This window comes from Polypterus senegalus, chromosome 9 (genome assembly GCF_016835505.1).
Source record: "Polypterus senegalus isolate Bchr_013 chromosome 9, ASM1683550v1, whole genome shotgun sequence".
In the NCBI taxonomy this organism is placed as follows: domain Eukaryota; kingdom Metazoa; phylum Chordata; class Cladistia; order Polypteriformes; family Polypteridae; genus Polypterus; species Polypterus senegalus.
This window is the reverse complement of record NC_053162.1, coordinates 1,322,436-1,339,677: the sequence shown is the minus strand read 5'-3', so window position 1 is coordinate 1,339,677 and position 17,242 is coordinate 1,322,436. Positions and strand designations below refer to the sequence as shown.

At 42.8% G+C, this 17,242-nt stretch overlaps 1 protein-coding gene across 1 annotated transcript in view; it reads left to right on the top strand.

The window, feature by feature from the left end:
* The window catches only part of nup188 (nucleoporin 188), a 116,259-nt gene extending 102,358 nt beyond the window's left edge, over positions 1–13,901 (top strand). Inside the window, exons 41-44 of the mRNA XM_039762583.1 lie at positions 147–278; positions 792–865; positions 6,953–7,082; positions 12,793–13,901. Of these exons, the coding sequence (XP_039618517.1) occupies positions 147–278; positions 792–865; positions 6,953–7,082; positions 12,793–12,972 (516 nt within the window). The 3' untranslated portion in view covers positions 12,973–13,901. The remainder of the gene's footprint in view (positions 1–146; positions 279–791; positions 866–6,952; positions 7,083–12,792) is intronic.
* Positions 13,902–17,242: the final 3,341 nt, after the last annotated feature.

Here is a 17,242-nt window from a genome sequence, read left to right as displayed (position 1 = left end):
GAAAATATGTTTAAACACTACACTGAGCAGCCTGGGGGGCTTGTGTGTACGTCTGAGCATTTATGTTGAAATAAATAGTCATTTCTGTTTTGACTTTAAACTTTGACTTGTTGCTCTTATACTCCTTTTTTGCTTACTCTTCACAGTCTCTTGACCTGGCAGAGTTCAATATCCTCTTTGTCCTGAGCTTCACAATGCCAGCCTTTGACTCTGATGTTGCTCCATCCTTTGGGACTCTACTGGCCACAATGAGTGTGGCGCTGAACATGTTGGGAGAGGTCAGACCGCTCAGTTCTTCTTCTGATTTGATCAATGTATGCTACATGTCACATCTCTACTTTTAGCTGACGTGCCTTGTTGGCAGGCAGTCTGGCTGACAAGCTGAAATGTGTGATGTTCTTGCCTATTATTTTTCTCTGTGTACTGTGTTGTGCTGAAATATCAAAGCTGCAATAAGGGGAAATTCAGCGAAGACATCTATAAATTGCAAAATGCTGACTTGGCTCATTTTGTAGAAACAGAAAAATGTGGAGGAAAGGTCATGTTAAGTGATGAGACAGACAAACTGAGCTTCAGAAGTTCTTTATATTAGTCCTGTGAACAAAAGGTCGTAAATGCAAGCTATTGGCCGGCCTATGCTGTGAATTATTTGCTTTATGTGCATCAGAACTTGGTGTAGAGGTTATGTTGCTGACTACTAGCATTTAAGACCAATGAGCAGATCTCGTTTACTTAACTGGCTTTACTGCAGTTTGCATTTACAAGTCTTTATTATTTAACATTACAAACAGGCTGACCGAAAGAAGGAACCTGCATCGCTGAGTGTTGAGGCTTTGGCATCTGCTGAGGAAACCCAGTCACTGAGGTAAGTTTGGATTAGGAAGTTGATGGGTCACGACTTTTTCACTGAGGTACAAAGAAAGGGTGCCTGTTTGACATATAAAAACCAACTGGAGAAGCGTATCTGATCATTTCTATTTATAAATGAGCACTTTTATACACATTACACGGTTCAGAAGATTGTTACATTCTGGTGTAATATTGTGCTGCTTCGAGATAATTTGGCAACACCATTAGAATTTTTTAAAGACATGGTAATAAGAAGAAGGCAATGTGGTTCAAACTGTGGATTATGGAATCAGTTCAAGAAAAAAAAACATTTAGACAGTCAATATTCAGTTAAACAAGTGTGGTAAGAACAGGGCATTCTCAAACTTAACTATCCTGTTCAGCCAGATTGTCCAAAATAATATTAAGACCAGATTTGAAGGACCCTAAAGTCCAACTGCCCATCACGCTTCTCGATCACTTAATACATGTGATGTGTCTGGTTCTTCGCATGAAGCAAAACTGTGTGAAATCTTCCTGAAATAAGTGTCCCCATTTTGTTGTTGAAGAAATCATTGTAAAGCGACAGCTGGGATCCACTGTGTTAATGCCTTTCATCTTTTGAAATACTTCGATCATGTCCCTTCTTAATCTCTGTTTGCTTAAACTAATCAAGTGCAACTCCTACAATCTCTCCTCATAGCTCTCAGTCCTGGAATCAGCCTAGCTGCTGGAGTGTCTCGAGTGCTGCTATGTCTTTCTTTTTGTAATTAGAGACCAAAAGTGTACACAGTACTGCAAGTGAGGCCTCTGCAGTGTGGTATTCAACCTAAGCGTAGGCTCCCTTGATCTGCACTTGTATATAACCTAACATCCTGACTGCCTTGATGTGCCGATGAATCTACTCCTGCATTCTTTTCGTAAGGGTGCTTTCAATTTTCAGATCTTCCATCATGTATTCAAATTTCACATTTCTTCTTCTATCATTTAATACTTTGCATTTATTTCCATTAAATTTCATCTGCCACAAATCTTCCCAAGCATGCATGCTGTTCAAGTCACTCTGTAACAGTTTAGCTGATACTGTCATTCCTCCTGGTTTGATATCATGTGCAAATGTAGCCAGCTTATTCATTACTAGGGGGCTCTGCCACCTGCTCGCAAGCCTGCGTGTTGGCCCTACGCGCTCGCCGCTTGTGATGAATCGTGCTGTGCTTTTGGATAAACACGAATCTCAGCTCTGTCTTTCGAAACTATTATCGCTGACAATTTGTCACATGTTGGTTTATTATATATGTGAGCGTGATCGTTCCCATTCATGACCGTGTTTTTCAGATAAATTTTATGTACAGTGCATCCGGAAAGTATTCACAGCACATCACTTTTTCCACATTTTGTTATGTGACAGCCTTATTCCAAAATGGATTCAATTCATTTTTTACTTCAGAATTCTACACACAACACCCAATAATGACAACGTGAAAAAAGTTTCCTTGAGGTTTTTGCAAATTTATTAAAAATAAAAAAACTGAGAAAGCACATGTACATAAGTATTCACAGCCTTTGCTCGATACTTTGTCTCTGCACCTTTGGCAGCCTCAAGTCGTTTTGAATATGATGCCACAAGCTTGGCACTCCTATCCTTGGCCAGTTTCGCCCATTCCTCTTTGCAGCACCTCTCAAGCTCCATCAGGCTGGATGGGAAGCGTCAGTGCACAGCCATTTTAAGATCTCTCCAGAGATGTTCATTCAGAAGTCTGGGCTCTGGCTGGGCCACTCAAGAACATTCTCAGAGTTGTCCTGAAGCCACTCCTTTGATATCTTGGCTGTGTGCTGAGGGTCGTTGTCCTGCTGAAAGATGAACTGTCGCCCCAGTCTGAGGTCAAGAGCGCTCTGGAGCAGGTTTTCATCCAAGATGTCTCTGTACATTGCTGCAGTCATCTTTCCCTTTATCCTGACTAGTCTCCCAGTTCCTGATGCTGCCACCACCATGCTTCACTGTAGGGATGGTATTGGCCTGGTGATGAGCGGTGCCTGGCAAACGTGACGCCTGGCATTCACACCAAAGAGTTCAATCTTTGTCTCATCAGACCAGAGAATTTTGTTTCTCATGGTCTGAGAGTCCTTCAGGTGCCTTTTGGCAAACTCCAGGCGGGCTGCCATGTGCCTTTTACAAAGGAGTGGCTTCCGTCTGGCCACTGTACCATACAGGCCTGATTGGTGGATTGCTGCAGAGATGGTTGTCCTTCTGGAAGGTTCTCCTCTCTCCACAGAGGACCTCTAGAGCTCTGACAGAGTGACCATCGTGTTCTTGGTCACCTCCCTGACTAAAGGCCCTTCTCCCCTGATCGCTCAGTTTAGATGGCCAGCCAGCTCTAGGAAGAGTCCTGGTGGTTTTGAACTTCTTCCACTAATGATGGAGGCCACTGTGCCCATTGGGACCTTCAAAGCAGCAGAAATGTTTCTGTAACCTTCCCCAGATTTGTGCCTTGAGACAATCCTGTCTCGGAGATCTACAGAGAATTCCTTTGACTTCATGCTTGGTTTGTGCTCTGACATGAACTGTCAGCTGTGGGACCTTCTATAGACAGGTGTGTGCCTTTCAAATCATTTCCAGTCAACTGAATTGACCACAGGTGGACTCCAATGAAGCTGCAGAAACATCTCAAGGATGATCAGGAGAAACAGGATGCACCTGAGCTCAATTTGGAGCTTCATGGCAAAGGCTGTGAATACTTATGGACATGTGATTTCTCAGTTTTTTTATTTTTAGTAAATTTGCAAAAACCTCAAGTAAGCTTTTTTCACGTTGTCATTATGGGGTGTTGTGTGTAGAATTCTGAGGAAAAAAATGAATTGAATCCATTTTGGAATAAGGTTGTAACATAACAAAATGTGGAAAAAGTGATGAAGCGCGGTAAATACTTTCCGGATGTACTGTAAGTGCGATGCTTTTGGGTGTATGGCCTTATATCCATTATTGGCTGTAGAATTTCGATTCTATGTTGTATCGCTTCTCTGTGATTATAAGTATAAACCTGACCAAATTGTGGTTTCTTTGTAATTAAACTTGTAGTCGCTCTGTCATATCACCCATGTCCATATATGTGATCACTTTTTGCTGTTATGTTATTTCACCAAGTAATAATTTCCATTTGTTAGTGCTAATGTGATCAGTTTTTTTAGACTTTCGAATTTTAGTACTTTCAGAATTTCTAACCTGCTCTGCATGTGTATCACACCAACGTTTTTGAACCTCTTTACAATGTTCTACTTTGTCTTCTACTCTTTGTCTTTTATTTCTGAGCCTGACTGGACCTGTTAGGTTTTCACTTCATCTCTTGGCACAAAGTCTTGTCTCGCCTCGCAGGACATGAAGTTATCTCTCTGAAAATGTCTCGTCTCGTCCCAAGATTATATTCAAGCTTGTCTAGATGGTTTATATTAAAAAGAGCAGCGTACTTCCAAAAAATCACTCTGTTTGGAAATGTACAAAATATTAGATATGGGCCAGCTGAACCCTCAGCCTGTTCACTGCGTCTTTCAGATTGCATTATTGGAAACTTGGCTAACAGTAAACAGTTTAGCTGTTTATTTAAAAATCTTCAAAAGTTTAATGAGGCCCGATGAAAGTCAGAACAAGCAATGTGGCAATCTGCCTCATATTACAACTTATTTAACAGGAAAGTAGCAGGTCACAGGTACAGGACACAAGCAGAAGACATAGTCAAGTTCATTGCGAAGGGCCTTTATTCTCTGCTCTGTGGACAACCATTTTCCAGACCTCTGCGCCACCATTTTTGTAATTGGTGTTGTGCACAGCGTTGATTGTATTTATCTCTCAAGGGCTTTAGAAGGAACGTGTCTCAAGGTCTGTAGAAAGTTAGAAGTCTTGGCCCCTCTAAACACAGCATATTCAGGTGTATGAATTGTTTAAAGAAAAGGTAGAACTAAGGAGCTGCTCTGCCGAACTTACTTAAGATATTCACTGACGTTTGTTTTCAGAATATGTGTTTCTAGGAAGGCTTGTTTATTCCTAAAAAGCTCGATATTTACCCACACAATCAAGTCTAGGTAACTACTAAATTAAAAACATATTAAAAATCATGTGAAGCTGAACTGCACCTGGTTGCTATAACTCCATTTCCAATGAATGTTTTTGAGCAGACTGTATGTAATAAAGAGGTAAATTGCAGCTAAGAAATAACTGTCCTCTGTCATCCAAATAGTTATTAACTGTTGCCTCACAAGGATGTCTTTTGTCCAGTAATGTACATTTTATACACAAAGTGCTGTGAAAAAGTATTTGCCCCCTTCCTGAATTCTTATTTTTTTTTTTTTGCATGTTTGTCACACTTAAAGGTTTCAAATCGTCAAAACAAATTTAAATATTAAATAGATAACCCAAGTAAACACAAAATGCAGTTTTTAAGCGATGATTTTATGTATTATAGAAAAAAACTATCCAAGCCTATGTGGAAAAAGTAATTGCCCCCCTTGTTAAATCACATTTATTTGGAGTTCAATGTCACCAGCCACACAGCCAGGCCTAATTACTATCAAGAGATCACTTAAACAGAGCCTGTCAGTCAGAGTGAAGGAGGCCAAAAGATCCCAAAAAGGAAAACATCATTCTGCGATCTAAAGAAATTCAGGAAAAGATGAGATACAAAGTAATGGACATCTATCAGTCTGGAAAAGGTTACTAAACCATTTCTAAAGCTTTGGGACTCCAGCGAACCACAGTGAGAGCCAATATCTGCAAATGGACAAAACATGAAACAGTAGTCAGCCTTCCCAGGAGTGCAGCGACCTCCCGTCCAAGAGGTCACAAAAGAACCCAGAACAACATCTGAAGAACTTGCAGGCCTCACTTGCCTCAGTTAAGGTCAGAGTTCATGACTCAACCATAAGAAAGGTACTGGGCAAAAATGGCATTCATGGCAGAGTTCCAAGGCAAAAAACCACTGCTGACCATAAAGAATATAAAGGCTTGTTTCACTTTTGCCAAAAAACATCTTGATGATCCCCAAGACTTTTGGGAAAATATTCTGTAGACTGACGAAACAAAAGTTGAACTTTTTGCAAGGTGTGCGTCCCGTTATATCTGGCATAAAAGTAACACAGCATTTCAGAAAACGAACATCATCCCAACAGTCAAACATGGTGGTGGTGGTGTGATGGTCTGGGCTGCTTCACTGCTTCAGGACCTGGATGACTTGCTGAGATTGATGGGACCAGGAATTCTGCTCTCTACTAAAAAAATCTTGAAGGAGAATGATCCAAAACACCAGCAAGTCCTCCTCTGAATGGCTTAACAAAAACAAAATGAAGGTTTTGGAGTGGCCTGGTCAAAGTCCGGACTTGAATCTTATTGAGATGCTATGGCATGACCTTATAAAAGCGGTTCGTGCTCAGAAACACACCAATGTGGCTGAATTGAAACAATTCTGCAGAGTCGTCCAAAATTCCACCACAGCGATGTGAAAGACTGCCAGTTATCGAAAACGCTTGATTGCAGTTGTTACTACTAAGGATGGCACAACCTGTTATAAGGTTTAGGGGCCATGCAGGTTTGGGTAGTTTTTTTTTTTTTTCCTTAATAAATAAAATCATCACTTAAAAACTACATTTTGTATTTTCTTGGATTATCTTTGTCTAATATTTTAATTTGTTTGATGATCTGAAAAAAAAAAAAAAGAACTCGGGAAGGGAGCGAATACTTTTTCACAGCACTGTATGTCACTATCTGACTTGAACACTATTTTACAGAGTGTGCTGCTGATACATTACATTTCATTAGATGATGTTCTGTTACTTTTTCAAGGTAATTGTGAAGCAAACAGAAGAGGCCTTTGTAAAGTTTAGATGCACGAGGCCTACGGCCCCCTGAGCTCATATCAATGGAGAGTTGCAGGAGTAAATCCTCTCCATATTTAGGAATCCCAAGTTAATGCTACCTGACCATACCCTGAGTTCATTTAACTCATTTCAGCCCACATAGACGTTTGGGGTTTTTTTCTTTCTTTTAAGGTCAGCGTTCTCTCTGACGTGGCTCTGTTTTGTGGTATACTTTAAGATTACATTGGATGAAGGTGATAATTATTTTTTATTGTTTTATTAGATCTCTTCTGATGTTTACCATGGAAAACTGCTTCTACGTGTTGATCTCCCAGGCACTCCGCTATCTAAAGGATCCCAGCTTTCATATCCGAGACAAACAACGAATGAAACAAGAATTAAGCTCAGAGCTGGTATGCATTGTCTTTATTTTATTGCTCTTAAAACCTTTTTGTTTCTCACAAGTACAAACCGGATTCCAAAAAAGTTGGGACACTATACAAATCGTGAATAAAAACTGAATGCAATGATATGGAGGTGCCAACTTCTAATATTTTATTTAGAATAGAACATAAATCACGGGAGAAAATGTATCATTTTAAGGGAAAAATATGTTGATTCAGAATTTCATGGTGTCAACAAATCCCAAAACAGTTGGGACAAGGCCATTTTCCCCACTGTGTGGCATCTCCCCTTCTTCTTACAACACTCAACAGACGTCTGGGGACCGAGGCTGGAGACCTGTTTCTCAAGTTTAGAAATAGGAATGCTCTCCCATTCTTGTCTAATACAGGCCTCTAACTGTTCAATCGTCTTGGGCCTTCTTTGTTGCACCTTCCTATTTATGATGCGCCAAATGTTCTCTGTAGGTGAAAGATCTGGACTGCAGACTGGCCATTTCAGTACCCGGATCCTTCTCCTACGCAGCCATGATGTTGTGATTGATGCAGAATGTGGTCTGGCATTATCTTGTTGAAAAATGCAGAGATGACGTCTGGATGGGAGCATATGTTGTTCTAGAACCTGAATATATTTTTCTGCATTGATGGTGCCTTTCCAGACATGCAAGCTGCCCATGCCACACGCACTCATGCAACCCCATACCATCAGAGATGCAGGCTTCTGAACTGAGCGTTGATAACAACTTGAGTTGTCCTTGTCCTCTTTGGTCCGGATGACATGGCGTCCCAGATTTCCAAAAAGAACTTCGAATCGTGACTCGTCTTCCATTTTGCCACACTCCATTTTAAATGATCCCTGGCCCAGTGACAATGCCTGAGCTTGTGGATCTTGCTTAGAAATGGCTTCTTCTTTGCACTGTAGAGTTTCAGCTGGCAACGGCGGATGGCACGGTGGATTGTGTTCACTGACAATGGTTTCTGGAAGTATTCCTGAGCCCATTCTGTGATTTCCTTTACAGTAGCATTCCTGTTTGTGGTGCAGTGTCGTTTAAGGGCCCGGAGATCACGGGCATCCAGTATGGTTTTACGGCCTTGACCCTTACGCACAGAGATTGTTCCAGATTCTCTGAATCTTCGGATGATGTTATGCACAGTTGATGATGATAGATGCAAAGTCTTTGCAATTTTTCGCTGGGTAACACCTTTCTGATATTGCTCCACTATCTTTCTGTGCAACATTGTGGGAATTGGTGATCCTCTACCCATCTTGGCTTCTGAGAGACACTGCCACTCTGAGAAGCTCTTTTTATACCCAATCATGTTGCCAATTGACCTCATTAGTGTTAATTGGTCTTCCAGCTCTTCGTTATGCTCAAATTTACTTTTTCCAGCCTCTTATTGCTACTTGTCCCAACTTTTTTGGGATTTGTTGACACCGTGAAATTTTGAATCAACATATTTTTCCTTTAAAATGATACATTTACTCGGATTAAACGTTTGATCTGTCATCTACGTTCTATTACAAATAAAATATTGACGTTTGCCATCTCCACATCATTGCATTCAGTTTTTATTCACAATTTGTTTAGTGTCCCAACTTTTTTGGAATCCGGTTTGTACTTAATGACTACCACTGGTCATTGTGTTGGGGAGCATTTTACACGAGACTACCATCATTCCTGGGTAGTGGCTGTGGTGCCTGTCAGCCATTTATCCAGACAGGCTTTAAAGTCCATCAATCCATTATCCAACCCGCTCAATCCTAACTACAGGGTCACGGGGGGTCTGCTGGAGCCAATGCCAGGCATCACAGGGCTCAAGGCAGAAAACAAACCCCGGGCAGGGTGCCAGCCCACCGCAGGGAATTTAAAGTAAATTGAGCATTTTAACACTTTATTAATGTACATGTGTATTTAGTTTTGGGATTTTCCGAAAAGCAACAAAACGGTCGCAGATAATGTCACTCTTCGCTAAAGTTTTACTGCAGTGAATTCAAGCACTAGTGATAAGTGCGAATGTCAAATTAACAAGCAAATGAATCTGGCAAAAATAAGGGTGAGAAGTTAATGGAAAGTACAAGCAATGACTTGAAATTTAAATTGGTGCAACAGTCCCTCTGCATGAATGAGTGGGTTAGGATGGGATAAAGCCAGCATGATGTTAAATACATAAGGAAGTGTGCTCTTGCAGCTCGGAAGCTGGAGAGATCACTCTTTAGATAAATAGATACTTTATTAATCCCAAGGGGAAATTCACATAATCCAGCAGCAGTATACTGGTACAAAAAAACAATATTAAATTAAAGAGTAATAAAAATGCATATAAAAGCAGACAATAACTTTGAATGATGTTAGCATTTACTCCCCCGGGTGGAATTGAAGAGTCGCATAGTGTGGGGTCTCCTCAGTCTGTCAGTGGAGCAGGATGGTGACAGCAGTCTGTCACTGAAGCTACTCCTCTGTCTGGAGATGATCCTGTTTAGTGGATGCAGTGAATTCTCCATGAATTTAGCGCCTCAAGATGGAATGGCTTCCAGTTCAAGGGCAGCGCTGAACATTGTGAAACTGAAGAGCAAAATCTTTGTTCACTGAATGTACTTGTTCGTTTTTTTTTTTTTTTTATTCCCATCACAAATATTAAGGATTCTTTATAGATATGAGAAAAGAGTGGAAGAGAGGTGAAAAAGGGAGTGCAGGCAGGGTGGAATGGGCGGAGAAGAGCGTCAGGAGTTATTTGTGGCAGACGGGTATCAGCAAGAGTGAAAGGGAAAGTCTACGGGACAGTAGTGAGACCAGTGTGATATGGGTTAGAGGAGGCAGAGTTAAAGATGCTAAGATTTGCACTGGGTGTGACGAGGATGGACAGGATTAGAAATGAGGACATTAGAGGGTCAGCTCAGGTTGAGAGACAAAGTCAGAGAGGCGAGATGGCGTTGGTTTGGAGAGATGCTGAGTATATTGGGAGAAGGATGCTAAGGATAGAGCTGCCAGGCAAGAGGAAAAGAGGAAGGCCTAAGAGAAGGTTTATGGTTGTGCTGAGAGAGGACATGCAGGTGACAGGTGTGACAGAGCAAGATGACGAGGACAGAAAGATATGGAAGAAGAGGATCCGCTGTGGCGACCCCTAACAGGAGCAGCCGAAAGAAGAGATATGAGGGTGCTTAATCCAAATAATGGAACAAAATTCCTCTATCGCATTCAGTTTTTGACAATTTTGGGGGGCACTTTTAGAGAAAAAAAAATTGTTTAGACTTGAAAAATTATACATTTTGATAATTAATCGTTTTAAATGTAATTATTACTTACAAAAAGTAGTCACTTGGTAGTTTATTTTAACTCTTTTAATCCTCGGTGCAGTGGCCAGCACAAGGACTCTCTCCTTCCTACTGTAATGTCTCTCCATCTGTGCAGTGTCCTGGTCGAGCCCCTCTCCTTGCTCATCAGAGACCCCACCCATTTCCTCAAGTTTTGACGCAGAGACTTGATCCAAATGAGAGTGTAGGACACGGACGTTTTAAAGAAACGATGCATCCAAGTACTAGACAGACCAGTTCCTCATAGTCTTCCATTATATTCCCACGAAATCTACGGCACAATTTTTTTTCTCTCAGTAATTGTAGGCTGTGTATTCTTTTACCATTGGCTTTACATGTTACCTGCTCCAGACAATGGAAGGATCAGCCTGACCTTGAATATTTGTGTAAAAACTATTTAAACAACAACTTTCTCTCTTCTGCACAATCAAAATGTATTTTTCTAACCTTAAGGTATTTATATTTATCCTATTTTATAAAAATAAAGAGAGAGAAAAAATACATACTGAGAGTAAGCACGGCGTGGCAGGTACTTGATTTTGGGTTGCGTCCCACACTAGTGAAAGAGCAAATCCAATTTCAGTCATGAACTCGGCACACCCAAGTCAGTAAAGTACACAGATTGTTTCGTTTTTTTTTTTTTTGCCTTTTGAGGATTTTGTCAGCTAATTTGATCAGCGTGACTCCAACAGAAGCCCTTGTAGAAAGTTTTATTCTGCCTTCAACTGCCATCCCTCTCTTTTCCTCTTTCTCTTTGTTGTTTTGATGAAAGGATTGCTTTCTTGCCAATATGCAATATCTATCTTAGTAATTATGTTTTTCTTAGAAATGGCTTGTAAAGAGCCTTTATGTAATATAACCTGATGTTCAAACACTCTGCAAACTCTTTTACTTTAATAAATGTAGTAGACTGAAAGTTCTGAAGCACACACACCACACATTTGGCTTTATACTGTATGTGTGTAGCGGCTCTGTATGGTCAGTGGTATCATATGCATTATTACCTGTATGTAACAAATAAGGAGAATAAGTGTTATCCTTCCTATTCTGAAATGTTTTACAGGACCCCTATTTTACAAAATAGTCCAAACATTTGGTCAATAGAAGTCAACACTAGAATCACCAGGGCCTACGAAAAAACTTGTAGATCCGTCCCACCTTAAATCGCTTCTTAAATCCGTTCACACCTCTCCTCCAGCGTCTTTTGTCTTCTAAATGTGCTGATAAAGACAATCTGCAAGCAGCTGGCTATTCCATCCCTCCAGCGACTTAGAACGTGCACAGACTTCTCCCAGCTTGTGCCTTGATTGATTATCTGGGAGTGAAGTGGAGTTTTAGAGTGGAAATAATAGATCGTTGTTTGGAGCACACGCATTTCATGTCTGTTCCGTTTCTACAGTAATCTGTGTAAGCACATTTTTAAAACAGAAACGTTTTTCATATTCTAGTAGTAAATGACAAAATGTAGGCATAAACTATATAATGTATGAAGCCTGAAGTCCAAATATCAAAGAAACACTTTCACAAAAGGTACAAATATAACAGAACAAGTGCGCTTTTATTCAAAAATATAACTGCAGAAAAAAAAGCCGCCTTAGCATGCAACATTGACACGTATTTACTACGACTGCCTCCGTGGCACAACAGTATCAGCTGCTGACTGGGAATCAGAAGGTCACGAGTTCGATCCCGCACAACTCCATTTTGAGAAGTGAGCTGCTGGTCTGCACTCCAACAGAAGAATTTGTTTGCTTAGTTTATGCAGGGAGTGGGCCGGTGTGGCTAGCAGGCGCAGAGCAGACTGATCTCCAAAAGTTGAACGTAGTCCATGTGGTGTGCAGTTTAGTGTTTGAGGTGAGGTTGGTCAGTCCATCTCCATTTTTCTTCTCTTCCTTCTCACTGTGCCTTTATGTGTGTCTTCGGTGTTACTGCTTGGTCACCTTACTGGGTGATCAGAAACCAAAAACCGCAGAACATGATGCTCTCGATGCAGCGTAATTTAATATTGTGGATATGTGATCATTATTTGATGTGTCACCTACCCATACTTTTCAACTAACTAGAATTCTCAAATTTATGATGGACTATTCTAGTAAACAATTGACCACAGTGTTGGACATGAGTGACCAGAATTTATTTTGCAGTAATGGGGAGAAGTGTCAGTGGTCTGGGGATGTCAAGTACATCATCTCTGTGTTTGGGGGCTGCTGCTCTAGAGCCGCTGTCTCCTGATGTTTCTACTTCGCCTCGGTCTTAATAATTTTATTAGTACTTCTTACATTTTTGATGTTCCTTGTAAATGCAGCCGATTTTCTTGGATTGTGCAGGTGAAGGTTTGAACAGTTTGAGCACAGAGGTCCTGCCTGCCGGTTGTCCTGACGTTGTCTCGTTTTGCTTTTCTCCCCACAGAGCACTCTCCTGTCTAGCCTGTCACGCTACTTCCGCCGGGGTTCACCATCATCGCCCGCTGGGGTGACACTGCCATCGCCTCACAGCAAGCCTTCATCTGTGGGCTCCAAAATGAGCCAGGAAAGCCAAGAGCCCCTCATTCAGTTGGTACAGGCGTTCATTAGGCATGTCCAAAGATAATTCATAGGTCAGTTCCCTTTTTTATTTTATAGGAGATTAAGCAACCAATTGTAAATAAAAGAAATGACAAAGCCAGTGCTCCGTATCTGACACCTGTTTATACCAACAAAACTGAGGAAGGGGACATTTTTATTTTTATTTGCTGTACAGCAACAACAAAAGAGGACGTGTAGGTGTGAGGTGACCTGTGTGACGTGTCAAATGCGGGACCCCAATGTCTTGTCTGTCTGAGTTCTAAGTTCTTTGTGCTTCTCAAGTCGTTTTCAAGTTTCCCCTCACGCTGGCCACTTCATTTATACTTTAAGAAGGTGCTGAGGATGGTTTTAAACAGCAGCAGTTCTCCTAATCCGCCATTCCCAAGGTTCATCCACAGGAAGCTGATGGCTAAAACCCCCAAGTAGCCCTGCTTGGAAAGTGAAGGAGATGGCCTGCAGTATTCTGACCATACGTTAGTTTAATGTCACAATGTGGCACTTTGAGAAGAGTGGAGTTGGACCTTATGCAGCATGTCATGATTTGAAGGAGACGCGCATTACAGTTGGGGATGACGCCCGTAAGGTCGTGTTGATGTGCTTGTCAGTCTGCTGCCTATCCGTTCCTTTAAAAAACTGAGACCACCAAGTACAGGGTGCTGCCCCTCCTCGCCACGCTTTTTGTGATCGGTTTTACTTGAAAAAGGCACAAGTGCTTCGACAAAGAGCCCTTCAGTGGGACCGAATGAGTTTTAGTGTCTTTGGGATTTTATGTGCTTTTTCCTGAGCGTGTGTGTGTGTGTTAGAAATGCATTGTGGGTATGTCCCTGCGCTCATGAATGAAAGTCTGTTTGATTGGCATATGATACACAAGCACAAACCTGAGCAAACATCTGTATATAGCATTTTTGTTATCCTACTTTCATATTTATATCATTAAAAGTCTTTTATAGCAAATGATGTCACATGTGCTTTCTCTTGTTGCGCCGAGTCTGCTCATTGGCTTTCTTGGAGCGTCTTTGAAGTCCCCAGTGTGACCTGCTACCTTGTGTGCAGATTCAGCGGCCTGCTGATTTCACAACTGGCAACGGTAACGTCAAGCTGCCGTTATTGGGAGTCATAGGTGTTGGCATTCGGCTGTCCTCCCAGTGATGTCCTCGTCCTGTCAGTTTCAGCAGTATTGAACACGAGAGTATTCGGGGAATGTCACCAATAGTGACACATTGCACAGACCCCTGCGCCACCCACTAGTGACATGTTTTGAATGACACGCACCTATGTGATTCGCTGTGGTGACATTTTAACTGTCACTTTTGGTCCTCAAAGTCCTCATCAAAGTAAACAAAATGTCCGCATGGCGTAACATTCTGGTGTGCGTTTGGAAACTTCAGGCCCTGACGCACTGTTGCGGTCGTGAGGCGCTCAGGTTCTCGTGGTTTAACGACGGTCATTTAGAAGACCCCAGGAACACACGCAGCCTTGACGTGACACCGAGTGTGCGTCTGTGGAATAAACCGCAGAGAGAAAACCAACTAAAGAAATGACGCACCTGAAAAACACCAATGGTGATGATTACCTAAACAAAGATACAAAAGAAAAGTCGACAAAACACGTGAAGGCTCTAAACGGTAAACACTCGCGCCGCGGTCCAGCGTCACAGATGCACATGGCGGTGATGAGTGAAACAAATGAAAAGTCGAGTTTTGTCCAACTGTGAAACGTGTGGAAGTTGAGCGCATGCCATGAAGACGATTTCCACTCCAGACGAGACCACGTGAACCACCTGACATGGGACCAGGAAACAAGTCCAGCGAAAACTCAAACCCTTGGGGAGAACGTAATTGTAATGCCACCCAGGATGATGACGGCTCTCCTCTGCTGCTTACAGCTCGCATCTAAATTCAGGGCTTCGTCGTCTTTCTCTCGCCGTTGGTGGCAACAGCTGCTCAGTGATGCAATGATGCCGAGGCTGCTGGGAATTGCAGTCCATTTTATGTAGCGCTGCTACAACCCTGCATGGCTTCTCCGGTGATTTTCTATTTCACACTCGGTTTACGTATTCTTAGCACTCCTGTGACGTACAGTTGTGTAGTCTGACATCCCCAAATCAAAAAGCTGTTAGGTGAGGGCTGACAGCCAATGAGCACTCACCAGGAAGTCCAAAGCACATAAACATTCTGAGCACCTGCTTATGTGCCGTCGAAGGCGTCGCGTGGTCTCAGGACGTTGGTGGCAGAGCCTCCGACTCCAACTTACTTGGGATTAGGTCTCCTACAAGACCCCGACTGTGGGTTTGTATGCTGAATATTCTTTAATGAAGGCTAAAGCAGAAACATCTCGTTTGTGTTGTCAGTGATGTGCTCTGATTATTTGGTCTGCACTTTGCCTTCCACCGCGTCATTCTACGTGTGGAGTTAGTGCCGTCTGAAAAACGAGCAGCAGAAAAAGCGGACAAGGAGAAGAGACGGAGATGAACACCAAAGCAAAGATCAAAAGTGGAAAGTCAAAGAAGCGGGCCTGTTGAACGAGAAGATCAAAGTGAGAAGAATCGTTTAAGAAGTTTTCTTTAGGATTGCATCCGTAAACTTGGACCGTGACGGGAGGTCGGGTTGAATTTTTATCCCATGTCAAGTATGACGGCACAGGCTGCACTCCACCGCCATGAAACGAAAAGGCAGAAAAGTGAATCTGGTAACATTAACCAAATTGAGAGTCGGAGCTAAACTTTAATTCTCCGTAACTCAAAATTGTAAATCAGTGACGCAAACCAAAGAAAACGTGACAGACGAGTCAAAAAAAGCGCAAATCCAAAACGTGATAACAACGAGGACGCATTTCATGCCAGGACTGCGCTTGATCCGCCGTAGCCCTTTGGTCTTACAGCGCGTGGGCGTCGCGGTAGGCCGGCTGTTTCTGCTCACGACTCGTGGTTTGGCTCTCCCGTCGTTTGCTTGCTTTAACTATTTCATCGGCTCCTGGCACTCGCAGTGATCCTCGGGCAGCCATGAAAACTGAAAAAGAAAGTGTAGCAAAATGAAACGTGAGAAGAAACTTCATACACAAGTGGAGGCAAACCAAGTGAAGAAAAGCAGCGCCGCACCACACCACACAACACCGCACCACACCGCACCCTGAGCACGGCGTCCGTCTACTCGGCCGCACACAAATCCTGACGTGTTCCTCCCTCCCTGCCACTCGCCTCCTGCTTGGACCACTTGGTGATTTTCTTGGAAACTCCATTGGCGCCAAACGCGTCGCTCCCAAAAGCGGCTCAAGCCGAAGAGGAAAGTCCCAATCAGAGGGAAGCAGTCGGCTGTGCCGGAGGTCGTCGGTCCGTTCGTCTCCTGCTGGATTCCTCCTCCCGCCGCGCTGCAGTCGATGATCTTTCACTTGTCATTGAGAAGTCGTTTGTTTAAAGGGTCCGAGTGTCACCCTTGATGGTCCTCGAGGTTTCTAATCTCACATTAATATCGTCACCCGCCTGCCTTGTCACTTCTCGACTGGACTCCTCCTCCTGCTGCCCCCGTCGTCACTCGGACCCCCATCTAGTCACCATCTTGAGTTTCAAATTGATTTTGTAAGGCCACTGGTAACCTCCGCCCTTCTTCATGTTGCCATTCCCTCCTCCTCTTCCTCCCTGAGCGTCCATCTCGCCCGTCTCAGCTCTGGGCGTAGAAATGCAGAATGGAAATGGAAACCTCAAACCCTTCTGTGCAAAGTGGCTTTTTCTTTACGATTTGATTGGTTTTATCTTTTTAGATTTTTAGCTGATGTTTTTAAGTTTTTTTTTTTTAATCATTATTTATTGTTTGTTTGGTGTCCTTGAGTGCTTATTATTATTATTAAAAGTTCACCCATGGAGGACCACCTCATGGACCGCGTCCACCTGATCAGAAACGGTGCTGTGAAAAAATATTTCTGTCTTATTTCTGTATTTGTTTTAACCAAGAATGGCGTCGGCGCTCGAGCATCCAGTAAGTGTCATGAGATAAGAGAGCCTGCCTGGACGCACAGCACCATTACTAGGTGGCTCCTTCAACTCGACGGACTGAACAAGGAAGGCCAGCCCTGTGCACTCTCTGTCCCTCAGCTTGAAAAAGGTGACAAAGTGAAGGACAGCGCCATCCGTCTGGGATCTTCAGAGCAACGCCTGGCCTGCCACGCTGACCCCAAGGGCACAGGGCCAAGTCCTTCAAGAAGATCAGCAGGCCTCGGTGAGCAGGATTCAGGACTCCAGCTGGAGGAAAAATGGCAGAGGAGCAAGATGATAAGAGGAACGCCGGGCTGACCGCCAAGGC